The 14,462-nt window shown below is 40.3% G+C and overlaps 1 protein-coding gene and 1 pseudogene across 1 annotated transcript; both read right to left on the bottom strand.

Moving 5' to 3' along the window:
• Positions 1-1,251: 1,251 nt before the first annotated feature.
• On the bottom strand, positions 1,252-2,283 carry LOC138089564 (trace amine-associated receptor 7a-like). Its single transcript, XM_068984954.1, has one exon. It carries the CDS (start codon positions 2,281-2,283, stop codon positions 1,252-1,254), a length of 1,032 nt encoding a protein of 343 aa, XP_068841055.1.
• Positions 2,284-12,112: 9,829 nt separating this feature from the next.
• LOC138089722 (trace amine-associated receptor 8-like) lies at positions 12,113-13,105 on the bottom strand (annotated as a pseudogene).
• Positions 13,106-14,462: the final 1,357 nt, after the last annotated feature.

The following is a 14,462-nucleotide window of genomic DNA, read 5'->3' as shown; positions in this document are numbered from 1 at the left end:
TTGAGATCATATTTCTGGACCACAAATCTGAACACCTGACAGTGCAGAGTCACTACTTTGCCCTCCCTGAGCCAGGATGTCTCTGAGTATTCCCCAGCTGCATGTACATTTTAATGGAAAAATATTACAATCACAAAAATATAAAAAGAAGTAATAACCAAGGACTGAACTATTATAAAGCAATAAAAGGGGGGATTTAGAATAATGAAAACATACTAGTTTTTTTTTCTTTTTTATTTATTTATTTTCAGTTCAGTTCAGTTCAGTCGCTCAGTCGTGTCCAACTCTTTGCAACCCCATGAATCGCAGCACACCAGGCCTCCCTGTTCATCACCATCTCCCGGAGTTCACTCAGACTCACGTCCATCGAGTTTGTGATGCCATTCAGCCATCTCATCCTCGGTTGTCCCCTTCTCCTCCTGCCCCCAATCCATCCCAGCATCAGAGTCTTTTCCAATGAGTCAACTTTTCTCATGAGGTGGTCAAAGTACTGGAGTTTCAGCTTTAGCATCATTCCTTCCAAAGAAATCCCAGGGCTGATCTCCTTCAGAATGGACTTGTTGGATCTGCTTGCAGTCCAGGGGACTCTCAACAGTCTTCTCCAACACCACAGTTCAAAAGCATCAATTCTTCAGTGCTCAGCCTTCTTCACAGTCCAACTCTCACATATTTTAATTGGAGGTTAATTACTTCACAATAGTGTATTGGTTTTGCCATACATCAACATGTACCTTCTTTTTGGCTTCTCTGATAGCTCAGTTGGTAAAGAATCTGCAGGAGACCCTGGTTCGATTCCTGGGTAGGGAAGGTCCACTGGAGAAGGGATAGGCTCCCCATTCCAGTATTTTGACCTGGAGAGTTCCATGGACTATACAGTCCATGGGGTGGCAAAGAGTCAGACATGACTGAACGACTTTCACTTTCTTTATACATTCTTTAAAATTTTCTCAAGAATGCTACAAAGGAGAGGTTATTAACTAGAGACATACAGTGAAGTTCCGAGAGCGGAAGCAGCCCAAGATCGGTGTTAAATTGCCATGTTTCTGGCTCCAAGGTCATGCTGTTTCCATTACATACAGGGTTTTATGTTATATTTACCAAAGAATGATGAAGCTGAATTTAAGTGTTTGGGTCAAATTTGAAGCATAATTTATTTTACATTAGAAGATCTTAAACACATATGACTAAATTTTCTACCCAGCGTGTGTTCACTGTGAATCTACTGTCAATTCCTCCATCTAAAATGTAGACTTACCCAGAAAATAAATTTACTGTTGAGGAATTCTCACTCAAGACTTTACCAGTGATAATGAGTTTGATGGCTTTTTGAAACCAAGGATAAAAGAAAGCATAAATCAAGGGGTTCATAGCTGAGTTATAATAAGCAATCCAAACCAATATTTCATAAATATATGTGGGAGTGATGAAACCTAGGAAGGCGTCAACGATGGAATCCAAGAAGTAAGGCAGCCAGGAGATGAGAAACGCCAGCACTGCGACGCCCAGGGTTCTTGCTGCCTTTCTCTCCCTCTTGGCCACTCTGTCTTGGTAGCTGTCTGAGCATCGCCCAGTCTTAATGCTCAGACTCTCAATTTTTCTAGCCTGTTGTTTAGCAATGAGGAAAACATTGGAGTAAAGAACTATCATCACAAGGGTGGGAATGAAGAATAAAATGAAATTCACCAATACCCAACTCTGATTCACTGCAAATTGACAGCCTCCCACACAGGTGAGAGCACTTACTAGATCCTCCAGTCCAGCTGCACTTGCTCCTGTGCCAAGAAGGGAAAAAGAATAAATAATCGAAAAGAGCCAGGAGAAGGCAATACACATGCCAGAAACAGACACAGTGAACCTGGTTGGATAGACCAGGGGGTCAGTGACGGCAATGTACCTGTCCAGAGAGATAAAGCACAAGTGGTAGATGGAAGCATAACAGAATGACCCATCAAAACAAGTGTGAAATTTACAGTAAATTTCCCCAAAGTACCAGCAGCTCTCCACGGACCTCACTGTGCTAAAGGGCATCACAGTCACTCCCACCAAGAAGTCTGCACAGGCCAGGGAGGCAATCAAGAAATTGGTTGGAGAATGCAGCTGCTTGAAGTGGAGAATGGAAATCATTACCAAGAGATTTCCAAATACAGCCAGCACAGCTCCAACGCTGAACACTGTGTACAGGATGAGGCGGGGAGCTGGTGAGTAGGGGGTTTTCACACAGGATCCGTTCAGGTGCTCGTAGCAGAGCTGCACAGCTGCAGCAGTGGATGAGCTGCTGTTCATGGTGCTGCTGCAGATAGCACGTAAACATCCGGAGAAGTTCCTCCCTTTTTCAATCAAATAAAATAGATCTTTGAACCAATTATCTGTTATAATTACCAAACATTATCATGTGACCTGTCATGTATTTATGTTAGTTTTAATCTCTGAACATATTAAATAACTGTATATTGAATTTGAATTTATTTTAATTTTAGAATATAAAGTATAATTTTTATACTTAAAATGTACTATGAAACAATATTCTAAATTGAATAATAATTTAATTTCAAATAAATCTGTTGCAAATTTTCTTTACCCACAAAAGATGTCTTACCTTAAAATTTAACAACAATCTTTTATTACCTGGCTGATGTTTGGGTGGGTATTTCTCTTTGTCAAAGTTAGCATGGTGCGTATTGATTTGTTATTCATTCATTAGCTTTTAGGGAAGCCCATATAATGCCAGTGGTAAAACTCCTGCCTGCCAATGCAAGAGATGCAAAAGACGCAGGTTACCTTTTACTACTCACTCCAAACTAGCTAAAAAGTTAATGCCAAATCCCCCCAGGAAGCACAGCCAAATCCCATATCCAAAATCATCTACAGTGGAGTCCCTCTGGTGCAAGGTGTGAAGAAGAAGAAATTTACACTTTTAATCTCCAATTAAAATTTATTGTTTGATATAGAATAGCATGGATACAAAACTCAAGGAAAAAGAATGAACACTCTCACTCATAATGAAGCAGAAATCCTAAACAAAATAAAATTAACAGCATATAAAGAGATGATACATCTTGATTAGAGTCTATGCCAAGAATGGAAGTTTGTTTTAACAATTGAAAATCTATTACTATATTCACCATTTTAACAGATTAAAATTGTATGATCATCCAATGAAATACAAAATTCCATCTGATATATTTCAAAATTTATTCATTGCTAAAATGAAAAAGTCTTAGCTAAATAAAAAGATGAGATCTTATTTATCTGAAGAGGTCTACACAAAAAGGACCTATTGCTCAGGATATACTGCAGAGAGATATTTCAGAAAATTCTCTTTAAGATGAATAAAAAGTCAGAGACACTTCAGTAGGAGAAAATTTATGAGCTGTAAGGCATGCAAGATATCCGCAAATTCAAATGCATTCCTGTCATTCACGTATATTACATTTATATTTGCTTATTTATTGCATAGACCTTGTCAAGAAAATGAGAGTTATCAAGGAAATAGTTCATGCAAAGATGGACACAATAAAAGACAGAAATGGTAAGGACCTAATAGAAGCAGAAGCGATTAAGAAGAGGTGGCAAGAATACACAGAAGAACTGTACAAAAAAGATCTTAGAGACTCAGATAACCATGATGGTGCAGTCATTCATCTAGAGCCAGACATCCTGGAGTGTGAAGTCAGATGGGCCTTAGGAAGCATTACTATGAACAAAGCTAGTGGAGGTGATGGAATTCCAGCTGAGCTATTTCATATGTTAAAAGATGATGCTGTGAAAGTGCTATACTCAGTAGGCCAGGAAATTTGGAAAACTCAACAGTGGCCACAGGACTGGAAAAGGTCAGTTTTCATTCCAGTCCCAAAGAAGGACAATGCCAAAAAGGTTCAAACTACTGCACAGTTGTGTTTATTTCACATGCTAGTAAGGTAATGCTCAAAGCTCTCCAAGCTAGGCTTCAACGGTGAACTGAGAACTTTCAGAGGTACAAGTGGGATTTAGAAAAGGCAGAGGAACCAGAAATCAAATTGCCATCATCCACTGGATCAGAGAAAAAACAAAAGAATTCCAGAAAAACACCGGCTTCATTGATTTTGCTAAAGCATTTGATTGTGTGGATCACAAGAAACTGTGGGAAATTGTTCAAGAGATGGGAATACCAGACCACCTTTCCTGCCTCCTGAGAAGCGCTGTATGAGAAGCCCTCCTTCAAGAAGCAACAATTAAAATCAGACATGAAACAATGGACTGGTTCAAAACTGGGAAAACAGTACATTAATGCTGTATATTGTCACCCTGCTTACTTATGCAGGGTATATCATGCAGAATGCTGGGCTGGATAAAGCACAAGCTGGAATCAAGATTGCCAGGAGAAATATCAATAACTTCAGATATGCAGATGACACCACCCTAGGGGCAGAAAATGAAGAGGAGGTGAAAGGTGAAAGAGGAGAGTAAAATATCTGGCTTAAAACTCAACATTCAAAAGACTAAGTTCATGGCCTCCAGTCCCATCACTTCAGGGCAAATAGAGGGGGAAAAATGGAAACAGTGACAAACTTGATTTTCTTTGGCTTCAGAATCACTATGGATGGTGTCTGCAGCCATGAAATTTAAAAATGCTTATTCCTGGGTCATCCCAGTGCACCAGCCCCAAGCATCCTGTATCCTGTATCGAACTTAGACTGGTGATATGTTTCTATAAATAAATAAAGAAAGAAAGAAAGAAAAAAAATGCTTATTCCTGGGAAGAAAAGCTATGACAAACTTAGCATATTAAAAGCAGAGATATTATGTTGCCAACAAAGGTCCATATAGTCAAAGGTATGGTTTTCCCAGTAGTCATGTATGGATGTGAGAGTTGGACCATAAAGAAGGCTGAGCCTGAAGAATTTATGTTTTCAAATTGTGGTGCTGGAGAAGAATCTTGAGAATCCCTTTGACACCAAGAAGATCAAACCAGTCAATCCTAAAGGAAATCAATCCTGAATATTCATTGAAAGGACTAATGCTAAAGCTCCAATACTTTGGCCTCCTGATGCAAAGAGCTGACTCATTGGAAAAGATCCTGATGCCAGGAAAGATTGAGGGCAGGAGGAGAAGGGGGTGATAAGAGGATGAGATGGTTAGATAACACCACCAACTCAATGGACAAAAGTTTGAGCAAACTCAGGGAGACAGTGAGGGACAAGGAAGCCTGGTGTACCGCTCTCCATGGAGGTCACAAAGAGTTGGACATGACTTAGCAACTGAACAACAACAGCAATAAAACAATGTTTATAAAATGTGATAATATTGGACCATTTTGTCTTTTACTGGACTCCAAAGAGATTGCTTCTAAATTTTCACCTCTCAGTGTGTGCTGAATTTCAGTGACAGATATATTTTTATCATTTTAAAGAAGGAAACAATGAGCAATCAAAACTTTGAATTGAACTCAGGCAGATCAAAGAGCTTCATTCTCATACTTAGTATTAACGTGATCTGGTGTCTTTTTACTTTTCTCTTGAGTAATAATATGATTCACTCCTACCTACTAATGAGTTTTCCTGGAATCATTTTGCCAACTCTACTTCAGTCATCTAAGGCTAAGGAGGTTATAATATGGTACCAACAAAAGCATTACATGCTTGTGTAATTAGAAAGCCTTGATCAGCCAACCTGGGTAGTCATATTCAGAAAAGACTATCCTGAAGTGATCTTCCCTGTAGCTCAGATGGTAAAGAATCTGCCTACAGTGCAGGAGACTGGGTTCGATCCCCAGGTCAGGAAGATGCTCTGGAGAAGGGAATGGCAATCCACTCCGGTGTTCTTGCCTGGAGAATCCCATGGACAGAGGAGCCTGGAAGGCTAGAGTTCATGGGGTTGCAAAGAGTCAGACACGACTGAGTGACCAACACTGCTACTGCTATCCTGGAGTGAATGCAAGAATCTGCTCTTTTGTTTTCTTTCTCTTTTGTTGAGTTCCACATACTCACTACATGCTCAAAAGAAATTTCATACTCAGAATTGTACTAGAGATTTTGGTATCATACATAACAAAAGAATATTTTTCCTACCCATAGGAAATATTTTAAAAATCTTTAATTTTCCTTTGGTCTGACTATCTATAATTTAATTTAGTAACTGTAATTCTGTGTGACATTTATTGAATGGAATTATTATCTGACTCTTTCACTTAATTTTTTCTATGTTCTCTATGCTCTAAAAATAGGAAGATGTCCTTTTTTAAAATCCGCTGCAGTTAATCTGATGTATTGAGGATAGTAAGTGATAACATGAAAATATACTTATTTTTGTCATGCTACTGCTCTACTTGTCTTCCTCTTTTTCCAAGCCCAGCCTTCCATTTATGGAAATTAATCCTACAGTCCCAAACTAATCTACCCTTCTATTTGCCTACACAAGTCCAAACATGCTTGGGGATTCCTCAAAAGTCCTTTCTACTGAAAAATAAGGTTGTTTTAACAACTTTTAAACCCACAGGCCATGGGACCATATGTGGGTGAGATGACAATATTATAGGAATGAGCAAATACCATGTGCCAGCCTTGTGATGGCAACTCATCTTCTGCTCACAGGAGTTAGGTCTGCAATATTCTTCTGAGTCTCAAAAAATATATTTGAAAATGAATTGTCCATACTACCTACAAAATTATTTTCCTTGAGGAAAATACTAGATAAAATACATTTTTTTAATCCTTAGCTATCCTTGCACAGGTACTTAGTGAAGTGAAGTCGCTCAGTCATGTCCGACTCTTTGCAAACCCTGGACTGTAGCCCACCAGACTCCTCTGTCCATGGGATTTTCCAGGCAATAGTCCTGGAGCGGATTGCCATTTCCTTCTCCAGAGAATCTTCCCAACCCAGGGATTGAACCCGGGTCTCCCACATAGTAGACAGACGCTTTACCTTCTGAGACACTTACTTGTATATATTTAATGTTCAGTGTTTGTTTGAAAACAATGAAAAGACTCAATGAAAACCAATGAGAAAAAATTACTTCAACTGAATGACAAGACAGAAAAATCCAAAAGAAAAAGACTTACATACCACTACTTATACTACAATGGTTTCATTATACAAAATACACTGGACTTCCGCAATGACTCAGCAGATGAAGAATCAGGAGACACAGGAGACATGGGTCGGATATTTATACATTGTTTATACTTTTTCTAATATTAGGTATTTTTTGCAGCAAAAGCAAAGAATTTTTGATCCTACAACATCCTGGAGAAGTAAGTACAGACTACACTTAGGTGAGAAAACTGCTGAGAAAAAAATGAGAATGTGAATTACACATTATTTTCAAGTGAGAGAAATTGATGCAGAAATGGTCCCTGCTAGTGATAATAGATAATTTTTTCAAATGCCAATTTTATATTAGCTAACAATCATTGTATCAGATTTTTTGGTAAATTTTTTTCACAATTTTTACTTCTTTATAATGTCTATAACTAATACCTGATTCCAAAGCAGAATTACTGTTTCCAAAATACTACAAGTGGACATTCTAAGATTCTTACCATCCGTTAAGCAGGAGGGGCTTACCGGCTGCTCCAAAACTCCAGGAAGATACAGAGGCGATAGGGTCACAGAAGAACAGTAAATAAACAGACCCTTAGATAATGTCCTCAAGCCTCAGTTCAGTTCAGTTCAGTTCAGTCGCTCAGTCATTTCCGAATCTTTGCGACCCCATGAATCGCAGCACACCAGGCATCCCTGTCCATCACCAACTCCCAGAGTTCACTCAGATTCGATTCCATTGAGTCAGTGATGCCATCCAGCCATCTCATCCTCGGTCGTCCCCTTCTTCTCCTGCCCCCAATCCCTCCCAGCATCAAAGTCTTTTCCAATGAGTCAACTCTTCGCATGAAGTGGCCAAAGTACTGGAGTTTCAGCTTTAGCATCATTCCTTCCAAAGAAATCTCAGGGTTGATCTCCTTCAGAATGGACTGGTTGGATCTCCTTGCAGTCCAAGGGACTCTCAAGAGTCTTCTCCAACACCACAGTTCAAAAGCATCAATTTTTCGGTGCTCAGCCTTCTTCACAGTCCAACTCTCACATCCATACATGACTACTGGAAAAACCATAGCCTTGGCTAGACGGCCCTTAGTCGGCAAAGTAATGTCTCTGCTTTTGAATATGCTATCTAGGTTGGTCATAACTTTCCTTCCAAGGAGTAAGCGTCTTTCAATTTCATGGCTGCAATCACCATCTGCAGTGATTTTGGAGCCCCCAAAAATAAAGTCTGACACTGTTTCCACTGTTTCCCCATCTATTTCCCATGAAGTGATGGGACCAGTTGCCATGATCTTCGTTTTCTGAATGTTGAGCTTTAAGCAAACTTTTTCACTCTCTTCTTTTACTTTCATCAAGAGGCTTTTTAGTTCATCTTCACTTTCTGCCATAAGGGTGGTATCATCTGCATATCTGAGGTTACTGAGATTTCTCCCAGCAATCTTGATTCCAGCTTGTGTTTCTTTCAGTCCAGCGTTTCTCATGATGTACTCTGCATAGAAGTTAAAATGAGCAGGGTGACAATATACAGCCTTGACGTACTCCTTTTCCCACTTGGAACCAGTCTGTTGTTCCATGTCCACTTCTAACTGTTGCTTCTTGGCCTGCATACAGATTTCTCAAGAGGCAGGTCAGGTAGTCTGGTATGCCCATCTCTTTCAGAATTTTCCACAGTTTATTGTGACCCACACAGTCAAAGGCTTCGTCATAGTCAATAAAGCAGAAATAGATGTTTTTCTGGAACTCTCTTGCTTTTTCCATGATCCAGCAGATGTTGGCAATTTCGTCTCTGGTTCCTCTGCCTTTTATAAAACCAGCTTGAAGTTCATGGTTCACGTATTGCTGAAGCCTGGCTTGGAGAATTTTGAGCATTACTTTACTAGCATGTGAGATGAGTGCAATTGTGCGGTAGTTTGAGCATTCTTTGGCATTGCCTTTCTTTGGAATCGGAATGAAAACTGACCTTTTCCAGTCCTGTGGCCACTGCTGAGTTTTCCAAATTTGCTGGCATGTTGAATGCAGCACTTTCACAGCATCATCTTTTAGGATTTGAAATAGCTCAACTGGAATTCCATCACCTCCACTAGCTTTGTTTGTAGTGATGCTTTCTAAGGCCCACTTGACTTCACATTCCAAGATATCTGTTTCTAGATGAGTGATCACACCATCGTGATTATCTGGGTTGTGAAGATTCTTTTTGTACAGTTCTTCTGTGTATTCTTGACATCTCTTCTTAATATCTTCTGCTTCTATTAGGACCATACCATTTCTGTCCTTTACGAGCCCATCGTTGCATGAAATGTTCCCTTGATATCTCTAACTTTCTTAAAAAGATCTCTAGTCTTTCCCATTCTGTTGTTTTCCTCTATTTCTTTGCACTGATCGCTGAAGAAGGCTTTCTTATCTCTTCTTGCTATTCTTTGGAACTCTGCATTCAGATGCTTATATCTTTCCTTTTCTCCTTTGCTTTTTACTTCTCTTCTTTTCACAGCTATTTGTAAGGCTTCCCCAAACAGCCATTTTGCTTTTTTGCATTTCTTTTCCATGGGGATGGTTTTGATCCCTGTCTCCTGTACAATGTCACGAACCTCATTCCAGTGTTCATCAGGCACTCTATCTATCAGATCTAGGCCCTGAAATCTATTTCTCACTTCCACTGTATAATCATAAGGGATTTGATTTAGGTCATACCTGAATGGTCTAGCGGTTTTCCCTGCTTTCTTCAATTTGAGTCTGAATTTGGTAATAAGGAGTTCATGATCTGAGCCACAGTCAGCTCCTGGTCTTGTTTTTGTTTACTGTATAGAGCTTCTCCATCTTTGACTGCAGAGAATATAATCAATCTGATTTCAGTGTTGACCATCTGGTGATGTCCATGTGTAGAGTCTTCTCTTGTGTTGTTGGAAGAGGGTGTTTGCTATGACCAGTGCATTCTCTTGGCAAAACGCTATTAGTCTTTGCCCTGCTTCATTCCACATTCCAAGGCCAAATATGCCTGTTACTCCAGGTGTTTCTTGACTTCCTACTTTTGCATTCCAGTCCCCTATAATGAAAAGGACATCTTTCTTGGGTGTTAGTTCTAAAAGGTCTTGTAGGTTTTCATAGAACCGTTCAACTTCAGCTTCTTCAGCGTTACTGGTTGGGGCCTAGACTTGGATTACTGTGATATTGAATTGTTTGCCTTGGAAACGAACAGAGATCATTCTGTCATTTTTGAGATTGCATCCAAGTACTGCATTTCGGACTCTTTTGTTGACCATGATGGCTACTCCATTTCTTCTGAGGGATTCCTGCCCGCAGTAGTAGATATAATGGTCATCTGAGTTAAATTCACCCATTCCAGTCCATTTATGTTTGCTGATTCCTAGAATGTTGACGTTCACTCTTGACATCTCCTGTTTGACCACTTCCAATTTGCCTTGATTCATGGACCTGACATTCCAGGTTCCTATGCAATATTGCTCTTTACAGCATCGGACCTTGCTTCTATCATCAGTCGCATCCACAGCTGGGTATTGTTTTTGCTTTGGCTCCATCCCTTCATTCTTTCTGGATTTGTTTCTCCACTGACCTGCAGTAGCATATTGGGCACCTACTGACCTGGGGAGTTCTTCTTTCAGTATCCTATCATTTTGCCTTTTCATACTGTTCATGGGGTTCTCAAGGCAAGAATACTGAAGTGGTTTGCCATTCCCTTCTCCAGTGGACCACATTCTGTCAGAGCTCTCCCCCATGACCCGCCCGTCTTGGGTTGCCCCGCAGGCATGGCTTAGTTTCATTGAGTTAGACAAGGCTGTGGTCCTAATGTGATTAGATTGACTAGATTTCTGTGAGTATGGTTTCAGTGTTTCTGCCCTCTGATGCCCTCTTGCAACACCTACCATTTTACTTGGGTTTCTCTTACCTTGGGTGTGGGGTATCTCTTCACTGCTGCTCCAGCAAAGCACAGCCACTGCTCCTTACCTTGGATGAGGGGTATCTCCTCCCACCGCCCTTCATGACCTTCAGTGTGGGATGGCCCCTCTAGGCCCTCCTGCGCCTGGGCAGCCACCACTCCTTGGACTTGGGGTTGCTCCTCCCAGCCACTGCCCCTGGCCTCGGCCATGGGGTTGCTACTTCTGGCTGCCGGCCCTGGTGTCGGGCGCCATCCCTGGCCTCAGGCACGGACTGTCTGATATGGGCTAAATCAGGTCCTCTCACCCCCAATTCATATGTTGAATTCCTAACTCTCAGTATTTTGCAATATAACTATATTTGGAGACAAGATCTTTAAAAAGTTAATTAAGCTAAAATGAGTTTTTAGTCCTATATGACTGGTATTCTTAGAAGAGTAGATTAGGATGCAGACTCACATGTAGCAAGGACCATAAGAGGGCACAGAGAGAAGACAGGCATTTGCAATCCAAGGAGAGGGGTCCTCTGAGCAAATGAGCTCTTGCTGACACATTGATCTTGGAATACTAACCTCTACATTTCTAAGTGGGAGAAATAATTTCCTTCAATTGAGCCACCCTACCTGTGATACTTTGCTATGACAGCCCTAGAAAATGAAATAATGTTGCAAAAGACTGAGAAAGAAGGACCATTGAAAGATAAATGAAAGTTGAGCCTAAATGAGAAAATGATTACAGATTTGAGAATGAAAAATGAGATTCAGGATTCACAGAACTGGATATATAGTACATAGAGTATACATATACATATAGTATAACAAGTACATATAGTAAGGATGTGTACAAAGCATCAAGACAGATGATACAAGTAAACCACTTTACCATTTATTACTTTGTTAAATCGCTTCAGTTGTGTTCGAATCTTGCTGAGCCTATGAACTATAGCCCCCAGGCTCCTCTGTCCATGGAATTCTCCAGGCAAGAATACTGGAGTGGGCTGCCAGGCCCTCCTCAAGGCCACGCCTTTATTACTTAGAGAAAAAATATTATATGATGAAAGCACCTGTCTGTGACTTTGCTCCTGGCTAATTTGAAAAATGTATACATTTTCCCAATTTTAAAAGGCTTTATTCATTTTTTGTATCTAATTTCATCATAAATTCATAATTTTAAAAATAGTCCTAAATTTTTCAACTTAGTGCTTTCATTTACTCTGAAAATAAGCTAGTGGTTGATGAACTATCCTTAAAAAGTCCCCCACTTAAAATAGCTTTCAAAGTTTTCCTAAACCAAGGGTAAAATAAAGCATAAATCAAAGTTTCATGGCTGAGTTATAATAGGAACCCCAACAGCAAATCTCATAAATATAGGCAGGGGTTATGAAACCCATAAAGGAATCAATTAATATATCAACTGTATATGGTAACCATGAAATCATAAATGCTACTACTGTGACCCCCAGGGTTTTAGCTGCTTTTCCCTCTCTCTTGGCCATTCTGGATCTGTAACTCTCTGATTCTGCTTTGCTACCAGTATTTTCCATTTTTAGAGCTTGTTGTTTAGCTATTTAAAAAATCCTGCCATAAAGAATTATCATAACAATGGTATATAAAAAATAACAAAACATTTACCAAAACCCATATACAGTTGAGAGCACTTACTAATTCCTCCATCCCATCGTCACTGACACCTGTGTAGAACACAGCTCCGCTGTACACAATGGGCAGGATCCAGGAGATGCTGATGCATACCCCTGACACAGACACCGTGAACTTGGTGGGATAGACCAGGGGGTCAGTAACAGCAATGTACCTGTCGATGGAGATGAAGCACAAGTGGAAGAGAGAAGAGTAAGAAAAGGCCACATCGCAGGAACTGTGAAGGGCACAAAATCTGGCTCCAAAGTACCAGCAGCTCTCCACGGACCTGACCATGCTGAAGGGCACCACGGTCACTCCCACCAGAAAGTCCGCGCAGGCCAGAGAGGCGATCAAGAAATCGGCTGGTGAAGGCAGCTGCTTGAAGTGAAGAACTGAAATCATCACCAAGAAGTTTTCAAAGATAGCCAATAAAGACCCGAGGCCAAACATTGTGTACAGAATCACCCACGATGCAGGCAAGTAAGGAGATTTAATACAAGATCTGTTCACACTCTCATAGCAGAGCTGCACGGTTTCAGATTGGCAAAGATTGCTGGCCATGGTTCTGCAGTTGGATGCTTGCTGTGTTTCTGCTTTTCAGAAAAATGGTCTTCAATTCTGAAAATTTAAAAAATTAAAATAAAACTGCATACTTGAGTACTACTTTTAAAAACTGTCTCATATTTCATCCTTTTCCCATTTTGTTATGAAGAGAAACTAAAAAAATTTTTAAAACTCAGAAATACATTCTTTATGTGTTTACCTAATATTTCTATAACTATATCTAAATTTCCTAGATAGTTAACACTAAGCAAATCTACTATGATTTTTCATCAGTCCAGAAAACACATTGCCTAATAATTGAAGAAATTTAATTTAATTACTTGGCCCTTTATACCTGTGAATTTCTTCCTTACAAAGGATATGTGTGCATGCTTAGTTGCTCAGTCACTCAATTGTCTCAACTCTTAATGACCCCAGGTCCTTTAGCCCACCGCTCCTCTGACCATGGCATTTTTCAGGCAAAAATACTGGAGTGAGTTGCAATTTCCTACTCCAGGGGATCTTCCCAACCCAGGGAATGAACTCATGTCTCCTTCATCTCCAGCATTGGCAGGCAGATTCTTTACCACTGAGCCACCTGGGGAGCCCCCTTATAAAGGATAATCACATGCAAAAATTGCATGTTTAAAAAGTCACATCTTAATAGACTTTCACCTTCACATCTGAGAAGTTAACACCCAGGATGCTTTAAGTAGCCAGCGAATAAACTTTGTCCATGATAAATTCCTCACAAGCAACCTCTGTAGGGTGACTCATGAAAGGAAACTTACTTTATGTCATTACAATTAAAAAGTTCTACAGAAGATATTTCTCTGAGCCCTGCTACCTTATCAAAATCCTTATGATTTTCCAACAGAGAAATTTCTTTTAATTCAACTGTTCTGAACTAGCGTTATTCTGTATATGACAATAATGTTATCTGTTCACTATTTATAAGACTGGCTGCATAATTTGCAGGGTTGGGCAAAATAAAAATGTGGAGATCTTTATTCAAAAATATGAAAAATGGTGCCCTCAAAGTATCAAGCTTTTCCCCTTCTCTGCAGTTTCTCTCACCTGCCAAGATGTTTGATTTTTGCTATGGAGTGCCTCTCTCTCGGACATGGAGATATTAGCAGGGCAAGTGCAGGTCCTTAAAGGTGCCTGGAGACCCTGTCCTGTGACTCAGTGATCCAACCACTACCAGGCTCCCCCTCCCACCAACCTCTGAAAAAATAGTTCAGGCTCAGGTTGGAGTGAGGAACCTGAGCCAGGTATCTGCCCTTCTCCTGGGCCTGCCACCTCAACCAAAGGCAGATAGACAACCCCCTGAGATGGCAGCCTCCGCATCAGGAACCACACAGGATCTGAACTG

Source organism: Capricornis sumatraensis, chromosome 13 (genome assembly GCF_032405125.1).
Source record: "Capricornis sumatraensis isolate serow.1 chromosome 13, serow.2, whole genome shotgun sequence".
Classification (NCBI taxonomy): Eukaryota; Metazoa; Chordata; class Mammalia; order Artiodactyla; family Bovidae; genus Capricornis; species Capricornis sumatraensis.
Note: the sequence above shows the minus strand (reverse complement) of the source record. Positions and strands in the feature narration are given on the sequence as shown.

Excerpts from the sequence above, each read along its gene's own strand:
- LOC138089564 (XM_068984954.1), bottom strand. The coding sequence starts at position 2,283 with ATGAACAGCAGCTCATCCACTGCTGCAGCTGTGCAGCTCTGCTACGAG.